Source organism: Notechis scutatus, chromosome 3, assembly GCF_049901735.1.
Source record: "Notechis scutatus isolate UNSWTSFEM ecotype Mainland chromosome 3, rNotScu1.2, whole genome shotgun sequence".
Classification (NCBI taxonomy): domain Eukaryota; kingdom Metazoa; phylum Chordata; class Lepidosauria; order Squamata; family Elapidae; genus Notechis; species Notechis scutatus.
The window spans coordinates 42,017,518-42,039,868 of NC_142011.1; the positions used below are offsets into that span (position 1 = coordinate 42,017,518).

The window sequence follows — 22,351 nt, forward strand, 5'->3', positions numbered from 1 at the left end:
TATTACATTGTTCTATTTTTGGTCTCAATTTTCTATAAACTAGTAACCCATCACAGGACTTTTCTCTCATTGGCTATTTAGTGTTAAGTCTTTAGCGCTACTTAAACATCAGAAGCTGCTTTGAAGAAGCTGTCACTATTTTAAAACTCTCAAAGAGCTTCTTCACCTCCCCTTATTAAAGAAGTTTATTTTTAACAGCTTCTGTCCTCCTTTCTACTTCATTAGTTTTCCTCTGAGCTATCCCTTCTATATGAAAATTTAATAAAGAGGGGAAAAACTTTTAGAATACCTCACTGTTCCTGAAAGACGTGCATCTCTGTTTAGCTTTAAATATGGGGAATATGGATGGCAAATCTGTTGAAGAACTGAGTGCCACAGAATGTCACCAATGGTACAAGAAGTTTATGACAGAATGTCCCTCTGGACAGTTGACTCTGCATGAGTTTAAACAGTTTTTTGGATTGAAAAATCTGAGTCAACCATCAAATGAATACATTGAACAAATGTTTGATACATTTGATTTTAATAAGGTAAGTGATTTAATATAATAGTTATAGCTTCTCAGTTTCATTGAGAGTTTAAGTTTACAACTTTAATAAATTATTGCCTATAGTATTCTGTATTTGCACATGTGTGTATGGAGAGAGTAAACATTTAAGTTGCAGAAGATTTAGAAATGTTGATCTGATCAAGATAACCATATGGAGTATTGTGGTTCTTTAAAAAGCCACACATTTATTATATGATATATTTGTGGATAAGTGTAATATATGAAACATGATGCCAGAATGATTTATTAATTTTTAATGTGCCTCAAGATTTTTGCTTGTGCTGACAAGCAAGATGTACACAAATCTATTATGCAATGGTCAATGAAATAACTTATATGTATTGATTCATTTTCTACTTTGGTTGATAGCATTTATTTCTATGAAAATTAACTATAATGATTAGTCAAGCACAAAATTAACTCAAGCACAAAAGCATTATGTCAGCATTAATTCTGCATACACTTCCTATGTCATATTTCAAATTGTTTTTATGATTATGTTATACCAATAAATCATGGTATATCTTTTAAAAAATGTTTGTTACAGTGGCTAAATTAATTATTTTTGGATTAGATGGTGATTTAAAAGAATAAGCCTAGTCTTCAGAAGCCTAGAATTGTCTCATTAAAAGACTCATAAGTAGAAATGGAACAGAATGATTTTCATTGTAATTTCCTTCTACACATCAGGTTGCTCCATTTTTTCTCATGTCACTTACTTTTTTAGATCAGTCTCTACATATCAGTCTCTACAGTCTCTACTACCCTACAAAAATGTTTTTCATATTCAAATAATTTCAATGCAGCAAGTATTAACAATGTCAATCAGTTGTAATTGTGCAAATATAAAATGATAACGCTGAATCAGCTTTCCATAAGACAAAGGTAAAAGTGCTGGAGGGAATTTGGGGGGACTATAGTTCCAACAGTCCAGAATGGAGTTATCTTATGAAGTTCATGATTTCGACTAAGTCATATTATGAAGCTTGACTATTGGCTACTAACAATGATAGGGAACCAGGTTCAGAATACAGCATCCCTACTTTGAAGAAAACAGCTCTTTCTGAGGGAAAGCATGTAAATGTGGAATTGTTTGTTGTTGACACTAAAGCAGGCTGGGCTTTCTTGTTGGGTCAGCTTTGCACTTGAACAGTTTAACTTCATGTGTCTCTGTGTCAAAGCAAAATAGATTGAAGCATGCAAAATCCTTTCAAGGAGATTCAAGGAGTTCCTAGCTGTAATGCATAGGTTCCAATGAGACATTGGCTCAGAAGAGTCAAATGAAAAATAAAAATCACCTTAATTTAGTGACATGCTAAATTCATGTGAATTACATTATATGAATGGAGATGGACCACACACGCTTGACCTTGAGAAATCAGGCAGAATAGAGATAGTATAGAAGAAAAGTTAATGATAGTAATTCTTCTAACAGAAAAACTCTGTAAGACATGGAAGATATGCAACAATTATAGGGTCCCAAAATATAGACTATTCTATAAAAGCTATGGTGTAATCAAAGGCAATTAAGCAGATATATATTCAATCTAGCAGATATATATTTCAATAGAAAAAAATATCTGTAATTCATGGTTTTTAGAATATATTTTCACATTGATATTATTAACTTTCTTACATAATTTGATATTAATACATATTATCAGTCTTAATCATTCAATATTCTCATGTACTATTTTTTATCAATCTCTACATCCTTTGTAATTCATGTTTGAATGTGGAATTCTTGATGCTTTCTGACGTTTGTTTGTTTGCAGATGTTTCATTACTGAACTAAGTTAAATCATCATCATTCATTCACTGTATATGTATATCCAAGTATTTGTTTATGTGCTGAATAAGACTTTCAAGCCGAAATCACAGCTTTTGTTTCTAATTTTATTAAATCCTATCATACAAGCAAAGCTCTGATATAATCCCAAACTTTGGTAATAATGGACAAAGAAATCAAAATTACAAAGGGGCCTTGATTAGGTTGACTACCCAATGGGTCAAACAAGTAGCAAATGGGCAAATCTAGCCTATAGAAATATTTATGCAAAAATGAGTCTTGTATTATTCAGCAGGATGTAATTTGTATGAATTGTTTAGTCAAGCTGCCTTAATTCCAACTATGATATTATATAAATAAATTCATCTGTACAAACAAACAGAGTTATTCATGGTGTGCCAAGTTTGTGATAGCTTTTTTCAACTTCATTGAACACCATTACAGATGAAGTGAGCTTGCCTCTCCTTTCCTAATCTGTTCTTTCCTAAATTAATTTATAGGGTTGATTAATTTGTATTGGCCCATTTAGGAAATGCCCAACATGACTTTTTAGTTTGTAGTCTTAATTTCTCCTAAACTCAGTGCACTATTCTTTCCCTGAAAACCTTGTTTTGACCTCATAACACCAATGAACATCAATTGACCATCAAAATATTGATAGTTAGTAGCATACTATTATCTTAAGAAACAATGTGCAAAGAATTGAAGGCCAATAAGGCAGACTGAAAAAGTGCCATATTTATTTTCTTTGCTCATCAGGATTGAATGTTGACAGTTGAAATTAATGTTAAAACATCCTGTGTTTGAACATTTCCCCATACAGTACTATCTACTTTTATGATTACCTGTAGCAATTTTATTATACAATTGCATGGGACAGTTTTCAGCAGAAAAGTTCCTTTCTGGCTATGCTATCATAGAAATAATCACAAATTTTACTCTTTACAAAATATACTGGCCTGGTCTTTTAACTTTCACTCTAAAACAAGAATGTTTGGCTTTAAGCAAAATAATCAGTAGAAAAGGAAAAATAATAATTTTTGAATAAGAACTTTCAAACTCGAGGATAACTACAACAAGATGATAACTGCAACACCAGCAATAATCATAATCATAAAGCACAAGTTCAAAAACACTTATAAAAGCTGTAGCTTTAAGTATAGCTCTAGCTTACTTAAATTAATGGATATGTCATTTCTGCTCTTCAATAGGATGGCTACATTGATTTTATGGAGTATGTGGCAGCTCTAAGCTTGGTTCTAAAAGGGAAAGTGGAACAGAAATTAAAATGGTACTTCAAGCTGTATGATGTCGATGGGAATGGCTGTATTGACAGAGATGAGTTGTTAAACATCATTAAGGTAAATTGTTTTCTTCAATGTTTTCTTCAGTCAATTCCACTTTTCATTATAGATTGAATGTAGACCTTTTTTCATTGAAATTGAATGTAGATCTTTTACATGTTATATATGTATATATTTCTTTTCAGGCAATTCGCGCCATTAATCCATGTCAAGAAATCATGTCAGCTGAAGAATTCACAGATATGGTGTTCAATAAAATTGATATAAATGGAGATGGTAAGAAACTTACTGGTTGGATACAATCCAACAGTATATTGGATTGTGTGTGTGTTTGTGTGTGTGTGTGTGTTCATTTATTATATATATACTTATACCTGTTTATACTTATATATTTATATGCTATGTTCATACTTATATTTGTTTTCTCATATATGCTTGACAAACAAATAAACAAATAAAATAAATATTGTAATATCTGAGTAGGAAAAAGGTTACAAGTAACAATTTGTCAATGTTCAGAATGCAATGAATGTTATCCCATTTCTTTTTGGCTAGATAGACTTAACTGAATCTAGCTAAACTGTTAATAATTGTACCTCCTTGAAGTCTATTTTATTTCCACCCACCACCACTTCAAATTAGTCTCAAATATGAAGAAATAATAATCAATGCCCAAAGGACACTTCAAGAAGAGAAAGGTAAAGTTAAAACCAGCTAAATATTGAGGTCCAGAAATCAGGTCTTCCAGTTACTTAAGATCAGAAGCAGAGGAGTTATTTTACAAGCTGAAGCCTGCATTTTCTTATGCAAAAGTAAGAAAATGGTAAGTGGAATGAAACCCATATGCCTATCCCATCAATTCACTCAGCTGCTTCAGTTTTGAGTCTTACATCTATCCACAGAGAGAAACTTGAACAGGTTTTGAAGTTTGATGTCAGCCTTTGATGCAGGCTAGATCAAGAAACAGGCATGGCAGGGATTCCAGGAATGCTTGTTTTGGATAGGATAACAGAACCTTGAAAGCTGTCCAAGTTTCTCCCTGTCCTATCTTATACCATATATAATCAAGGTAGGGTTGCTTTGAGTTTCTTTCTCATGTTCTCCTCTTTCTCAAGATTGAATAAACTTAATTGCTTGTTCATTTTTTTTCTCTACCTCCAAGATCAATTCTAAATTCCATTACAGATGGCAAATGCTCGTGGATTTGAATTTGGTTGACTGATCCATGAAACTTTTTAATGTCCTCACAGAAATGTGAATTTTGTATTTGTCAAAAGCATAAGGAAAGACAACAACTTTTTTTTCTTTTTCAAAAAATGACCAGACTTAAGCATAAGGGGATGATGCAGTTAGTGCTAACTCAGGGGTGTCAAACTCAAGGCCTGTGGGCTGGGTCCAGCCCATGGGGTGCTTAGATCTGCGAGGCCACCATGGAAACACTGAAGGACCAGCCCACATTGCCTTTGCCAGTGAAAATGAAGCTCAGGAGGGCAGCCGTCCCGAGCTCCGTTTTCACTGGCAGAAGGTTGCAGAAGGCCGTTGCAGCCAAAAATGGAGCTCACGACGGCCACATGCAGCCCTCTCAAGCTCTGTTTTCACTGGTAGAGGGTTGCAGAAGGCCATCACAGCTGGAAATGGAGCTTGGGAGCCCGTTTTCACTGGCAGAGTGCTCGGGCCGCCACAGGCACCCCAACATGAGTGATATTGAGCCCCCCTGGCCATGCCCTCCATTCCTCCCAAGGTCAAACACAACCCTCAATGAAATCAAGTTTGACATCCCTGTACTAACTGGATACCCATGCTTTGTATTGTTCACAAAATCAGCCTTAATTCATTTCGGCAGGCCATACATGAACCAAATTTTCTTGTTTGTTTCTATAGGTGATTTGTCTCTTGAAGAATTCATAGATGGAGTACAGAAAGATGAGGTTCTACTTGACATTCTCACCCGTAGTTTAGATCTGAAACACATCTTTGAAATGATCCAGAATGATGGAAAGAACCCTGAAACATCTGGAACATCCACAAAAAATGAATAGGAAAACTTGTTTTTTAAATAAAAAATGTAATATTACAAGAACAAAAACTCAACACTAAAATTGTAACAACTTAGAATATTTGTGTTGTATGTAAAAGAGGCACTGTCTATTATGAACACACTGTATAATTATCACCAATTGATGAAGACATCAGATGGACCTAGAAAATTAAGGCAGTTATCAATGCTTCTGGGTCAGAGGAACACATAAAAATGGAAGAAAATTCTTAGTTTATTTGGTCTTTAAAGCATCAGTGAGGAACATAAGTATAGGAGTATTTTGAGACAGATCTACAAGATGCCTTACGTTGTTTTGACTGCTTGTGGTTGCTTCTTATGGTGAGGACACAAGTAAGTTAGAAGATAATTAAATTAAGGAAAGTTGAAAAATACAGCTTTGGTTAGAAGGTCTGTTTTTTGATTATCCTAAGCAGCAGTGGAACTACTGATTACCTTCTACTTCGTGAATATCTAAAAATGGTTCTTTAAAATCAGTGCTGCAAATCCTATTTACTCAAATTGACGTTGAGTCTATAAGTCTATTACAAATCCTTTGATATAAGCCTTTTTGCATATTCAGAAATTCTTTTTAATACATGAATAATATTGCCCAAATAACAATATTTTGGCTTTATATAGATTTATCACATGCCATTTAAAGATGAAGTGCTATATTTTACTGTAGCAAATAATAATATGCTACTTTTTTCAGAAAATAATCCATCCTTTGATTTGAGTTCTTCATATGTACATATTGTATTTTGTTTCCTTAAAACAATTCTGTATTCTTTTTTAAAAAAAGAGATTAATTATTTCTCTAAGCAATTTTTTTACAGGAAATGAAGCATAGTTTAAGTTTAGTTGGTAGTAGATTGACATTCAAGTTCAGGTACATAGAGAAAAGCCTCAGATGCTAAAATATTTTCTATATTGATTAAGTTTTAAATTGTATACATTTATTAGGCATTTTGTAGCCTAAGCATTACAATGACTACAATGAAAAATCCATTCTTTAAAAAATACAGAAAATAATTGACTTTTGTAAGAGAAATTCTGAACATTTGTGATTACATTTTTAACAAACAATAATTATGTGAAAGCACCAATATATATTTGACTAGAAGAAAATATTTCTCTTTTAGTTTTGGTCTAGTGGTTAAGGCACCAGGCTTGAATGCTAGAGATTGTGAGTTCTACTCCTGCCTTAGCCATGAAAGCCAGCTGGGTGACCTCGGGGCCGTTCATTTTCTCTTAGCCCATCTCTCACCTCTTAGGGTTGCTGTGAGGAAAATAGGAGGATGGTATGTTGGATATGTTCATCACCTTGAGTTATTTGTAAAAAAAATAATAGTGATGGGATATAAGTAAGATAAATAAAACATAAATAAAATATTAAATTAATAACAGGGATTAAGGACTCATAAAGTACCTGAAAGTACTAGAAAGTACTTTCAACTATGAATTACAAAAACTACATGCAGAACTCTGCATGGTTCAGTCAAATTTTTATTGTAAGGTGGGTTTTTTGCCAATCAGTGGTGGCATGAATAAAGATCTGTTTGAGTTGCATATGTCATCTTTGACATGAACAATGGGGCTGAAAATTGCCACACAAAATGAATAAAATAGTGTTGTCATTTCTTGAGAAAAGAAAGAGAATAAGAAGATTAAGTGATATTATACTAAAAGGAAGGGGGAAAAAACTCTAAGATCTAATTCCATAAATTAGATTTTGGGGGGAATAATGCTTGCTTTAAAATCAAACAAAAGGAAAACAAGCATTATTTCTTCGTGTTTTAGCTTCAAAATAAGTACTGTGCCACAGTACTTTATGGAAACTGTAATATTCTAGGGTACTTGATATAGCAACACACTTGTCTTTCCTTATCATTGCCATACCCACTGATAATAAATATAGGCAGGTGTGAGAATGATTGAACTGATACTAGAATTAATAATTTCCTTGAGTTTTAAGTATTTTTATATTAGATTTGTTTATGTAGACTTCTCTGATTTTCTTTATATATTTCAGTTTACATGTCTGATTTTATTTTATTTTTTATACTTATAGTACAGTGAAATGACACTTTAAAGTTTGCATTTTATAAAATCATCGGTTTGGGGTTTTTATTTTTGGAATCAGTACTGTATATGGTTTGTTTTTTTTCATTTTTCCAAAATGCTTGGTATAAAGATGAACTATAGCTGCTGGAAACTGCAACAAACTTGAGCATGGGAGTCAGTGGCATTCGTGGGGCTGGCCAGAAGTTTAAAATGGTAGTTCTGGCAGCATAGTCAAAAGCCTCCACCTCTTTTGAAAAAAGGAGAAAAGAGGAGAGGGAGAGACTACCTTGGAAGGTAATACAGAGTTAGCCAGGGTATTAGTGGCTGAGATAAGGAATAATGAGCATGACTTATTGACATACAATATATTCATATCCAACAATTTCATTTGTATTTGCTCACCAAGCTATTTACATGTTGGTGGTTAAACAATTTATTCCTTAATCTTGACTGACAAAAACATCTCTAGAATCATAAAATGCTCAAAACCATTTGGCTATCAGTTTATTTACTCTGGAATTATTTATACCACATGCAGGATTTATTGTTAACTATCTTTTATCATCTATATTTCAGTCCTGTTTCCTCATTAGTTTGCTCCATAAAACACCCACATAGATCTTTAGTCCCTTAAAATGTGTATTATCTCCAGACTTTAAAGCCAGAATTCTATTCCCACTTGTACCCCTTTATCATCTGCTATCATGATAAAGGACGTTATTCATTGTATGCACTCTTTTAGCTTTTTTAATGTATCTTATTACTTATTCATCAAAATATCTTTTATGTGTATTTATGTAACTGAGAATCAATTTGAGCTGCTTTTCTGTACTGCACTTGCAGGGGAAGGAATTAAAATTTGTGAAGAATTCAACTTGCAAGGATTTTCATGAGATATCTTTGTCCTGTTTGTTTGTATTTAAATCTTCTGTTTTGGTTTCTTCCATAGCCTAGAATACCACCAACTGGCCATTTCTATAATTACACCCCTTTAACTTTTATTCATGTCACAAAAATGTTATGTATTTCTGATACCAAGACATTTTTCATACTCAAGTTTTGTTAAACCTTTATCAGAATAGAGAGTAATTATGTACAGTATTCTCTGTTCAATTATCCAATTCTTTATGGATGAACAACCACTATAGTCAGTGAGATTAAAAAAAGAAACTTTGATACCAAATTGTGGATTCTATGCTACTTTCTTTACTGGCTCTTCAAGATCTCTTTCTATCTGCCACTGCAATGAGCTTTCATGGAGTTGATAGGCAAAACTAATGTCTGCTGGCAGGTTTGCACTGCTGAGCTAAGTTTGGCTTCAGCGAGGCCAGTGATTGGCACTGTTTATCCAAGATATAATGTGGGGCATTAGCAAAATGATTGGTGTCACCAGTTGGTAGGAAACAAATTGGAAATCACTTCTTATGGGAGGAGGAAAACTAGCTCATTAATCAAAACTGGCCTTATGCTAGCTAATCCATGGGCCAAAAGGGGGGAGACTGCCTTACCAGATAGATTCTATCCTTCCCACATACAAGGAATTGCATCATCTGATCTCAGAGATGATAACAGTGAGTTTCACAGTAAAACAAGTGATGTTGTACAGGACTCCTTTTAGGTTTCTCTTGGGTAGCAAAGCAAAGGTTTGATAGATTTCAAAGAACACAAAAGGCTTGGAGAAGTAGAATTTCTTGTAGAAAATCTATAAGGCCATTACAGAAGACTGCTGTGTATCAAGCCTTATTTATAGTAAAATCAAAACAAAAAGTTTTCTGCCTTTCTCTCCCCTCCCTGCCCAAGCAATAGAATGGGCTAGATTTTTTTTGAGTGGGAGGTCCAGTTTATATGTGTGTCTTGTTTTGGTAATGGATAGAGTGGTTATCTGTCCATTAACATTGGTAACTTTAACAATTCACTCTCACAGATGAGAGTAAGCACCTACTTTTGTGGTGATGGTAGTGGACAGCTTTACAGTGAGAACTCATCCTTCTCCCCATTTTTTTCCTACCTCCCTAAGCCCTGAAATCCTTTAGGGCAGGGGTCCCCAACCACCGGTCCGTGGACTGGTACCGGTCCATGGAACAAGTCCTACCGGGCCGCTGGCTTGCTGGGCGCCGCCATCTTTTTTTGATGAATAAGTGCTTCTGGTGAGCTTTTCCGGGTAGAAAGCTCACCCGAAGCACTTTTTCATCAAAAAAGATGGCGCGCAGCTTCTGGTGAGCTTTTCGGGTAGAAAGCCATTTCTACCCGGAAAAGCTCACGAAGCGCTAGCGCCGCCATCTTTTTGATGAAAAGTGCTTCCGGTGAGGTCACCGGAAGCACTTTTTCATCAAAAAGATGGCGGCGCCCAGCTAATGCCGGTACCGGGCCGCGCCATAAAAAAGGTTGGGGATACCGGGCCGCGGCGTAAAAAAGGTTGGGGATCACTGCTTTAGGGGAAGCAAGAAATGGGCCTTTAGCTATCAATTGTCTCATCCCAGAAACAGGTATCTAGAAAGCTGCTTCTCCACCACCACAAATACATAGACATCAGAGGTTTGGAATAAAGATTTCTCAAACTGTATAATTGGGCCACGGGACTATGCATGTAAGCTTTAGGAAATTTTAAATCACCAACTAACTTTGAATCCTGCAGCAGGATTTTGTCTGACACAATCAGACCCTTAATTTCATAACATACACACACAGCTTTATTAGATGGAAAGTTTTCACCAATTCACAGGCGATAAAGGGAAGCTGTACATCTATACATCTATGGTTGGCTCTCAGGACTCAAACCCATGCTGTCAGCTTTCCAAGCCCATCATCTTAACTGCTGAGCTATCGCACTGCCCTTGTCTCAATTATACAGAAGTATTGGAAATAACTAAATTAAAAGTGAAAATAATAGCTAAAAGGGGAGAAATGAAACTGAAGCAAAACAAAAACAAGCCTTCAACCCATTAAGGATGGGAAATTCTTAGCATTCCATGAAATCTTAAATTATATCCCCCCTTGTACTTAATCACTGCACAATCATGTCATGGCAATTCTTATTGTTTTCCTGTCCCTATGATGCTACCTGCATTTTATCTCATGAGTGAGAGACAAACTTGCATTAGTTGTACTGGTATTAAAGGAATGGTATTATCTTCTATATTCTGACATTATCCAACAACAGTTTAAAGATGCATAAAATCTATTAAGTGTTGTCACCATTGCTGCCTTGGAAGAAAATCAGGTAACTGGCAGTGAACATTAACAAAGATAATAGAAGCAGAGTTAAGAATTGCCAACAGAGACATAGATTTTCCAACTCAATGGTAAGCTTTAGGAAAATGAGCCTGTACAAAATTGAAGGCATTATTTGTTTTATTTATTAAATTTGTTTGCCACCCGCCTCCTTTGAGGCAACTCTGGGGAATTTAGGGAGAAAAACTGTGTGTATAAGGAGAGCAATTGGCCTTGTAGACTTTTGACAAATATACAGTATTCTATAAGAAGATATGGCTGGCTGGATCCCTGAAAAGAAGTCATAGCCATGATTACTTAAAGGGCTTTCACCTATCCTTGAGTTGGAAGAAAACTATTCCAGAATAAAATGTTCTGACTTTCTCCCATCTCTGACATAAACGTCATATGAAAATAACTAACAACTTCTCTTTGTACCACAAAAATGAAGCTGGCTAATAAACTAAAGAGAAAGAATGAAATAGAGATAATTGGGGTAACAAAAAAATTAAGCCTTTGGGTTTGGTCTCCCTTTTCAACACTCCCCATACCTGCCCAGTATTAGCTGCCAGGACTGTTGGGCGTGTTAAGCACCTGGAACACAAAGATTGTATGTGAGATAAAAAATGTTTATTTCACTTTGGGAAATCAATATGTGTTCTCAAAGATTACATGGCATTGTCTATATGAGATCCATGTGAAACCATAATCACAGAACTGTTTCCTTGGCACACAAGTAGCTATTACAATCATGGATTTAAAATTTTCTGGCACTATAATAATAATAAAAAGCATGAATGCATAGAATGAACTCACATATTTATTTCTATATGGGATATCCCAGAAAACAGAGTATAGATCAAGGATTTTGGGAGGGCACAAAAAGGTATGACAATCAAAAGTGCATTTTGATTTTGCCATGGGACAAAAGTCTAAATCTAAGTCACATACACTTTTAGATTCTAACTTTTACCTAGAATTAATGCAGGTATTGATTGCAGATAAATTAAGAATTTGCAGAATTTATTTTACCTAATTACTATAGTATTGAGAATGGGAATTAGGTTAAGTTGATAAGGTATAGATCTATTAACTTCACTCAAAGTAGTTACTATGCACAGATATTGAACCTGTTGATCTTTTGTGAAGAAGTTACAATTAAAGATAAAATTTTGGGAAAGCAGAACTGGGGCAGATTTTTTTTTTATCAGGGATCTCTCCAGCAAAGCGATTGAAAAAGCTATACCATTAAATAGCTTCTTTTCATCTCCAAGTTGACCAGAAAGACCAAAGCCAAAGGTAGATGTAATGATACTTAACAATAAATCCAGTGCAGCTTTTGAAATTCAGCAAACTTTTACATTTATATTGCGCACAATATTAAGATCTTAGTATAAAATGTTTAAGTTCCTATGCATAAGAAAAATTGTATGTTGTACTCCTCATCTGATATTTTTGCAACTTTAACATTGGTTGAACCTGTGGTCATAAAATTCTAAGATCAGGAGACTGTACTTTTATGAGCAGCAGGGGCCAAAGGAAACTTATGAAAACTCTTTTTGTTTTCTAAGCCAGTTTCAGAAAACAAGGTTAACACTTCCACTTACTGGAAGTGCTGTGTTGTCATCTTTTCTGACCTTTATCTAGTATTTACTATGGCTGCTAAGAGACCTTATTTCACTGAAATCAAATTATTTCAATATTCCAAAAGGTTTTTTGCATTTTTCTGCAGAGAATTTCATCCATTCCATGTACCATCTATAAAAATCAGTATGTTGAATAGAATGTCAACTGCATCTACTAATGCTGTTTTGGGCTACATTCACACTGAATGGTTGAGTGTGCTCAAAATGCTAAGCTACAGTGTATCTAACTTGTTTATAACTCAATATATTGTGCAAACCAGATAGTTTGCAAACCATTGCAACTGGATTATTTGCTTCTCCCTATAAGATTACAAAACATTAGCTTTTCCCTGATATGCTAATTTTCTCTATATATGGACTTCGGTTTAACAGAGCATTTGATCATATGATACTACCTTGCTGTGTGAAATATACAGCCCAGACATTATTTTTAAGGATATCATTTTTTCTGATAACTAAGTCTGGGGTCAGAAGTAAGCAATATGGGTTGCTAGTTGCTAGTGTCCTGAGTTGTGAGTTGGGCCTTTTGCCAACACTGTCAATAGCCCAAAAATCAGCTATAGCCACTCATATAGTCCTCATCCCTACATTTCAGGTGGTTTTTATTTTTTCAAATTACCATGAAATAGCAATTGTTACATAGCAGTGGCCTAGATGCACAGCAGAATTATTTAAAAAGTAGCATTAGGTTATTATTTTTTCCCCTAGAGCCCAGCCTGCTGCTACTAAGAAAAAAATAGAATGAAGGACAAGGGATGCTTTTTTTTTTTCTCATTACACTTTGAAATAATACAAGTAATGATTAGAGTATTGCAGTTTTTCTTCTCTGATTGACAAGCCATCCACCTGGGCTTACATTGAGTTGTAGCATCTTCATCACCCACTTATCTCTTTGTGCTCCATCAAGGAATTCATCCAGAGATAAATGTCCTAAAGAATCAATGTCAAGAAAGAAATCATAGGCAGTATGTTAAGAATGGGGGAGATGTATACTAACAGATCAAAATGTTGCTTCTTTGATTGAGAAGATAGAATTCTTTATATTTTCTTCAACCAGGGCAGTGATATTCAAGAACAATTAATTAAGGCAGAGTTACTTGGAAAGTCTGATTTGAAATTTCAGAAACATAATTTGCTGGGTGGTCACCTGCCTCTCATAAATATTTTAAAAAGTCATGAAATTTTAGAACAAATTTGGAAAGAACAAACCAGATAATGCAATATTTAGGTGTGTTGGAAATGAATCATTCGGGAAGGTATTCGCCACAATATTATACAGAAATTGAGGTGAATGAGTCACCATCTGGGAAACTGATTTCTTTTTCTGCCTTCCACCCCTGTTGAATAGTAGAGATAATGTATCTGGGTGTCTATTAGAGAATGAAAAAGAGAAAGAGAAAGCTTAAGTTTCCAATCACTAGCATTATGGAGCATGCGGTCGCTCCCTAGAGCTGATGTGAACATAGATAACTTTGCCAAATGCTTGTTTAAACATTATTCAAATACTGTTATCATTCCCCATATTTAAAAAAATAAAAATTGAAAAAAATCTGTAATTAAATAATTCAAATATTATTATTTTTTTGTAAAAAAGAAAAGAACTCAACATGAGTGTGCTCCTAGTAATCCTCATTGACCACATCACTGTCACTTGATAAGTCAATAACTGTTAAAATGTTAGTTTAAAAATCCATGTTTTAAAGAACATGGATTAAATCTGTATATTACTTGCATCAGGCACAGGCAATCTGTTGCTACCAGAAACATTGAGATGCAATTCTCGTTAGACTTGTACAGAGCCATGATGTTTTGGGAACTTTTGTGTTATAAAAGATCTAGAAGGGCATCATATTGCCAACCATAATTTCAAATAAGACACCAGTGTGGCTTCAAATCAGGTTATTACCATCTCCATTCTCATCTACGAGATGAAATATTCTTTCCACAACCTCTTCTGGAGTGAGACCAGGAACAGCTCTTTCTTCTTCAGACTTGTATGCTTCCTTAATGCTATAAATAGCCTGGAAATAAAATAAACTTATAGTATTAAGAGGGAGTCACATAATAAAGTATATGTAAACCTCTGAGATAGATATGCATATAAATTTGATGAATAGCTTGATCAAGTGTTTGCAAAGTTAAATATAACAAAATAAACCTTTTAGGAAATGTATAGGATAAGTGATGTAGACTGTTTCTATATGGACTCCTAGTGCTGTATCAGATACATTGCATTCTGCAGGTTTTTTGCATTTTTAATATGAATTTATGAAAGAAACAATTGGAAAACTACAATGAAACATACTTTAGTTATGAAAGAAACAATTGGAAAACTACAATGAAACATATATTAGCAATGTTATCTATAACCCAGGATTTCAGATTTGTTCTGGGAAAAAACCTAATACACAGTTTATCTTCTCATATTCCATTTTTCTTTCTGAGTGGAAGGTAAAATTAAACAGGAAGAAATAATTTGTTGTCTTAGTGGAACCTGTTCGTTTGCTCTTAAACAAACTGGGAACATAAGTCAGAAAAGAATTATTAACATCCATTCTCTTTCTTTCATTTGTTCCTAAACTTCTGCTTAAAATGTAAAGGCGGGAAAATCCTCTATTCATCTTCCTTCTTTCTTTTGGAGGGATTGTGTGTTGTGGACACTACATTTTTTTAAAGAATAAATTTTAGATGAAAAAGGAACATTCAGCAAAAACATTACACATTTTGACTTACTTCAATTATTTCTAGGAGTTCAGGTCTATCTATGCAGCCATTTCCATCTTTATCATATATTTTGAATGTCCATCTTAGTTTGTGTTCCAGTTTCCCTCGCAAAACCAGATTCAAAGCAGCCACATATTCTAGGAAGTCAATGGTGTTATCCTGGTAACATAAATAGTCACTTTAATTGCAATCAACTTAGCAGTGCATTTATTGTTTTGTGGCTCTGTCACACAATACATCACTTATAGTCATGAGCTGCCAATGGCTCCTGTGCCTCTTTTTCATAACCTCTGTGGACTGGAGAAGATTCACCCAAATTAATAGTAAACAGCTGAATTGGTGGTATAACTTCTTTTTTATTTGTGCAGGGGTGACAGGGAGAGAGAGAAAAATAACTTCAAATAAAATAGTTAAACTTTCAATGAAATGAAATCAGCTAGTTTGTATGAAAAAGAGAGAAGGAAGGTCTGAAAAAGAACATCTTGTATCTTCTAATGACATAATAATCACATTTAATTTAATTATTTTGGCATCAGTGAATTACACTGGACAGGCAATGATCAATTCACATCAGAAGATTTTATGATTTATTTTTCTGGAAATGATATCATCAGATGAAAAGGATTTGCATTCTGCATAAGTAAACAAGTTGCTAAATGTGTTGAGAATCACATGCTTAGATCTGGCCCATGGGGCCGCTCTGGAAACAGTGAAGGACCAGTACGCAGTGCCTCTGCCAGCAAAAACAGAGCTCAGGAGGGTGGCCCTTTTAGCTGGCAGAGAGCTGCAGCAGGCCATCCCAGCCAAAAATGGAGCCCGGGGAGGGTGCATGGGCCCCCACCATATTTGTTGGCAGAGTGCTAGCAAAACAAACTACTAGCAAAAGTGGATCCCTCCAGCCCCACCGGGGCCACCACAGGTGCGCTCGACATGTGTGTCATTGAGCTGGCCATGGCACCATGACCCCTCCCTAAGGACAAACACAATCCTGATGTGGCCCTCAATGAAATTGAGTTTGGGACCCCTGGGCTAGGTGAACAAAATGAAGCTCGTGATCACAATTTTGTCAGGAAAATCATTTCAGCATGATGAACATGTCGTTTATATAACACAAGCAACAATTATATATATGGACAGCACCAAATGGACAATATTAAAATCATATTTATTTATGCCAACAACCCTGGGAAGGTTCAATTGCATCTGTTAAGACACTTCCTAGTGCTGTCTGAAAAAATTATCTTTTTTCACTTTGTATGGTAAAATGTCCCCAAATTCAACGTGAACAATATTTCATCTATTTATGCCATAGAGGTTAAGAAAAGGTTTGAGCCATTGAATTTGGAAGGGGAAAAACCCAAATGAACAGTGGTGAGAGATTCAAGGTAACGTCATGGAAATTGCTGGAAAGGATATGGCATACCAAAATCCAAAGAGAACAAACAAGTGGCTGTATGATGACACCATTAAACTAGATGACCTGGATGATTGAGAATCTCCACAGACATCTGGTGCATGCTTAGCTAGAGAACCACAGACCTGGTTCACCTATATATTGCATTAATATTAAAATACAATATATAATGCAATATATACACAATGCAATATGCGAAGGGCAGTCAAAGCTAAAGGTAATATAGAACAAAGTTAAAAAGCTGAATGAAATTTTCCAAGTTGAAGCCAGGAAAAACAAAAATAGGCAGTGGGAAAAACAGTGTCAACATCTGGAAGAATCTAATAGAAAAGGACATATTAAGGTCATGTTTGCCATAGTGAAAGGACGCTATAGCAGTTTGACTTACCATCAAGATGACAATGATGACATCTTGAGGTAAGATGGAATTTGAACCTGCTGTTGGCACATATGTGTTGCTATTACTTTTTCTCAATGCAACCTTTTCGAGTAGAAAAGCTTTTCTATGTAAAGCTTTTCTTTTCCAGGACAAAGCATCTGTATGTCTGATTAGAACAAGTCAATGGAAAATGGTTAACATATCCCATTGCAGAAGTTTTGATTTGAATTAGGATTTCTGCAACTATTCCAAAGGAATTATTTTTCCAAAAGACAAGTGGACTTTCTTGGTTTTCTTTTTGTTTGAAAAAAAAAATTGAAGAAGCTTCTTGGATGAGAATCAAAACATTTTCAAAGAAAAAAACCCCAAGAAGGTCCAGTTGCCATTTGAAAAAAGCATCTTTGGGACAACCATGACCTGGATGAATGAGAATCTCCATTTCTGCAACAGCTATTTGCTCATTAAAAATGACGTGTTCTTATTAAAGATGGGATTCACACATCACCTAAACTATAGTTTATTTAGATATGGTATATCAAATAAGCCATGTTAACTGAGTGTATAGTAGTCATATAGCATAAGCTATTCTTTACAAGCTTTAGAAATGAAAGATGATTGGTAAATTTGGGCCAGTCTTTTCCAGCCCAATCACCTCACAGGATTATTGAACCCTTATATTATTTTGTACATCTCGCAGCATATAAACCAAATGAATGAATGAATGAACGAATGAATGAATGAATTCAACACCATCTCCATAGAGGAAAGCAGAACCTGTGTCATACTAGAGATGACATGCCTTTACCTCTAGTTAAGAGACATCAAGAGCAAAAGAACTCATTGCTAAAGTATGCAAAACCCAACAGAAAAGTTTAACAGTTGTTTCAGACCAGGTTCTTATTGTGCAATTCCTCCTGCCATGGAGATTTCAAGAAAACACTCATTCATCTATTTATATTCTTCCAATATATTTCCACTGCTTTTTCCACTTTCCCCCCAGTTAAAATCTGTTAAAAGGTAGAATGTTGCAACAATTGTACAAGACCATCATGTTACAAAATAGGCATTTTCAATTAATTTTGCACTAAATATTTTGCATTAAAATTATATTGTCAAAAAAGTAATCCCATACAAATGAGAAAATCACCTTATTTCTCAGAAACTTTATCTCCTAACTATAGATGCCTCCTGTAATAGTTTATTAACTTTTTAAATTAATTATTAGTGAAATTACACAACCATGGGTGTTTCCACAGCAAAGTAAAAAATACATCTGAATATCATTAGGATGACTGCAATCCAAATGTCTTTGATTTTCATCGTGTAGAAGCATTCCTAGTCCATGTCATGTGGGTGTGGATATTTTAGGACCATATGATCCTATGCATATTTTATTACTCTTTTGGCTGATACATGGACACATAAAACCTATGTGGCTGAAAATGTTTATTTGTAATACACTGGAACTAAAGGGGTTGATTTTTAAAATGTTTTTGCATGCGTTTAATGCTGTATCCTAAAATTGCAACACACGTTTCTCTTAAAAACTGAACCACATTCAAATGCCATGTTTTGTACACTATGTTTTATTACTTTTTTCTGACTGGACATGGGTGCATGAATAATATAAAGTATTGTGACATTATTATAAGGTTATAAAATGAATGAGCAGGGGTTGATTACAATGCCTTTGGCATTTACATTGTATTTAAATAATACATGTAGTGAGAAAATTCCAGTTTCTTGTAACTAAACTGCTTATCTTGGAGCAGAACAAGTTATTTGATCCAAAGCCACTAAGACACCAATATGTTTTGAGCAGAGTTAAATGCCTTTTTATATATCAGGCATAACAAGTATTTCATGCATTTGATACTATCACTGCATTAAAAAATAAAACCATTTTTCCACTTCACAGAAATGTCAGCATGAAACCTACATTTGCTTCTTTACCAAAATAAATTATAACAATGACATTAATCTCTCCAGTTCTAACCCCCCTACTTTTTTTTCCTCCTGGAAATATTATCAAATGCTACACTACAATTCATCAGAATGTCTCCAATTTTTGGAAATAATGAATGCTGTAGGACACACCTGTCAAAACTATTGGAAGAATTTTGACCAAACAACTATTTATTTTAAAAGTAGTATCTTAGGGTCTTGAACAATTCTATTCAGATGATGATGATAAAGTCTATCAATATTCTATCAAAGAATAATAAGAATCTGACAATTAAATACAACATTTAACTGATTAGTTCTCTTCCTGAACAGCAATCTGGACCTCCTGAGTTCCTGGCATATTTATCATATTTCTTATCTGAAACATAACACCATTTTCTGCAAGCTCATTCAGAAATTAATTTTATTGTGCTCTCTGGGACTTGCTTTTAGGTAATTTCTACCTAATTGTAGCATTAACACATAACATCAAGCCAAAAGGGAAACTCCACATTTAGAAACCAGGAGAATGTGAGCTTTCAACTTTTAATATCAGTTGTAACATGCTTACCCCATTCTTATCGAAAGCTTTGAACATGCTTTCCACATACTCTGATGCTTCTTCATTATTATGAACCCCAAAGAATCGTTTGAATTCATGCTTGAAGAGTGTCCCACTTGGACATTCCATTACAAACTTCTTATACCATTCCTGCAATTCAGCCACGTCAATCTCAACCTGTTCTCCTTCTTCATTTGTGAAGTGTTGTCCCATGTTGCTTTGAAAAATGGAGAAGAAATGCTTGCTATTTCTTTCTTCTTGGTTTCCTTCTTGCAAACCTTTATTTCTTCTTAGAAATTTAATTTCTTTTACCTTTTTTTAGTGACTATTGCACCTGCAAGTTGGACTTCCTTTCCTCATGTTCTTCTCCTCTTTTTAATTGCAGCCTCTATTCAATCTTGTTGAGGAATTTTCTCACTGTTTCACCTTCATGCACCTTCCCTGAATTACAAGATAAAAATATCTAAGGTCATTTCAAAGATTCCCACATACGTAGCACAGAGTCCTCCCAATATCTCAGTGCAATCCTTTAGTTGAAACTCCCAGGTTGGTCTCTGCTGCTAATCTACTAATACGAATGCTACCTGATTAAAAGTTATTTATAACCTCATTTTGTTGACCTAATTCGAACCATCTATGAACTTATCAAATGGTTTCCCCCCCAAGAGAGCAACCAATCTGTAAAATAACAATCTTGTTGCTTATTTCAAATTATATGAGTTATTCAGAAATGGAGATGAGATTAAATCTAAATCATTTTGTTGATTTTCTGTATATTCCATAATCTCTGACACAAAGGTTAGTTTGATAAAGCAAAGTATGTCTTATTGGTGTTGGGCTAACATATAGTATAAACCTAGTCACTGTAGCCATGATTTCATGGTTTTAACTAATGACTATTTTATTCATTTACTGTGTTACTGGGTTGTACGCCGCCCATAGTCATTTTTCATGAGATAGGCAACCATATAAATTTGATAAATAAATTAATAACTTAAAGGTTCATGAATCTAGATAATTATACTTCTAATTCAGACTAACTATTACATCAAGATATGAATGTTTAACAATAGCTGCTTTCAATTTTTCAAACTTTTGAAGGAAATACATTTACTTGCATTCTTCCCAAAATGGCGATTTGCCTGTTGTACTAAACTTCATAGCAAGCTTTTATTTTACAAATATAAATTTTTTCTTCAATTATCATATTTCACTATTAAATTAGTAGCGTATCCAAATTCACTTGTTATTCAGTTATTCTCTTGAATGAACTTTTGTTCTCTGGTTAAAAAGAAATAAATAACCTGTCAGTTTAAATAGACCTGAGCCCTCCTGATAGAGAGATACATCCCATTCCAAGAAGATTAGCAAAGTGATTAGAGGAAACAATAATCTCTGTTATAATAATAGCAGGACTGAAATAGATTAAAAGAGCTGGAATGTACATCAGGTGTATTTCAAGCAAAATGGAGTCCTACATAATATAATGAACTGAAATGTCTGTTTAAATATTAGATGGTTAACTTAAATAATTATTCCATAATTTCCATAATTTCTATGTTGTCTCCATTCAAGATTTATGGCATAATAGCAATAAAATAGATGAACATCTAATAGGTATTTTAAAATCCATATATAATTAAGTGTTGGGGGGGGGGGGGGGGGGGGGGGGGGGGGGGGGGGGGGGGGGGGGGGGGGGGGGGGGGGGGGGGGGGGGGGGGGGGGGGGGGGGGGGGGGGGGGGGGGGGGGGGGGGGGGGGGGGGGGGGGGGGGGGGGGGGGGGGGGGGGGGGGGGGGGGGGGGGGGGGGGGGGGGGGGGGGGGGGGGGGGGGGGGGGGGGGGGGGGGGGGGGGGGGGGGGGGGGGGGGGGGGGGGGGGGGGGGGGGGGGGGGGGGGGGGGGGGGGGGGGGGGGGGGGGGGGGGGGGGGGGGGGGGGGGGGGGGGGGGGGGGGGGGGGGGGGGGGGGGGGGGGGGGGGGGGGGGGGGGGGGGGGGGGGGGGGGGGGGGGGGGGGGGGGGGGGGGGGGGGGGGGGGGGGGGGGGGGGGGGGGGGGGGGGGGGGGGGGGGGGGGGGGGGGGGGGGGGGGGGGGGGGGGGGGGGGGGGGGGGGGGGGGGGGGGGGAGGGGGGGGGGAGGAGGGGGAGGGGAAAAAGGGGGAGAAAAAGAAGAATTTTGGTCCTCCCCTTTATATGCTTGTTTGGATTGACTTGATCCAGCTTTTCCTTTCTATCAATCAAAATGGTTTTGGCCTCCCCCTAGCATTGTGTCATCAGAATTCATTTTCCTTTTACCTAAATCTAAAAATCAGAGTGGGTTAAGTTTGTTAGAACCAATAAAAATGGTTCATAAGTGTAAAATTTTCAAATTCTCCTCAGCTATTCCTTAGACTATGTTTTGCAGACAGAGATGAAGAAACTTCCCAAATTCAGCCAGATGTTTTAAGCTACAAGATTTCTTATTCTTGAGGCACAGTGATTTTAGCCATCTTCCACTCCCTTCTAAACCATTCAACTCTTGATGTTATCTTGTCAGATCTCAAACATTTTTCTGGCCAGTAAGAATATATGGATACATAGCAATTAATCAAGAATCATACTAACTATTCTGTTGATTCCAATGTGGCCATAATGGAAGATAAGAAGTAAACCTATGCCAAACCTATGGTCATTAGCCACAGTCATCTCCATCTTCAAAAAGGGAGACCACAGCCTAGTTGAAACTTACAGAC

The 22,351-nt window shown here is 35.9% G+C and overlaps 2 protein-coding genes across 2 annotated transcripts; one reads left to right on the plus strand and one right to left on the minus strand.

Moving 5' to 3' along the window:
* Nucleotides 1-148: 148 nt before the first annotated feature.
* GUCA1A (guanylate cyclase activator 1A) lies at nucleotides 149-8,619 on the plus strand. Its single transcript, XM_026675112.2, has 4 exons — nucleotides 149-530; nucleotides 3,551-3,700; nucleotides 3,829-3,919; nucleotides 5,525-8,619. The coding sequence occupies exons 1-4, from the start codon at nucleotides 333-335 to the stop codon at nucleotides 5,680-5,682; spliced, it is 597 nt and encodes a 198-aa protein (XP_026530897.1). The 5' UTR covers nucleotides 149-332; the 3' UTR covers nucleotides 5,683-8,619.
* A 2,170-nt stretch (nucleotides 8,620-10,789) lies between these two features.
* Nucleotides 10,790-20,187, minus strand: GUCA1B (guanylate cyclase activator 1B). The gene is made up of 4 exons (XM_026675189.2): nucleotides 19,634-20,187; nucleotides 15,335-15,484; nucleotides 14,508-14,622; nucleotides 10,790-13,531 (listed from the first exon to the last, which is right to left on the minus strand). The coding sequence occupies exons 1-4, from the start codon at nucleotides 19,835-19,837 to the stop codon at nucleotides 13,404-13,406; spliced, it is 597 nt and encodes a 198-aa protein (XP_026530974.1). The 5' UTR covers nucleotides 19,838-20,187; the 3' UTR covers nucleotides 10,790-13,403.
* Between the last annotated feature and the right edge of the window lie 2,164 nt (nucleotides 20,188-22,351).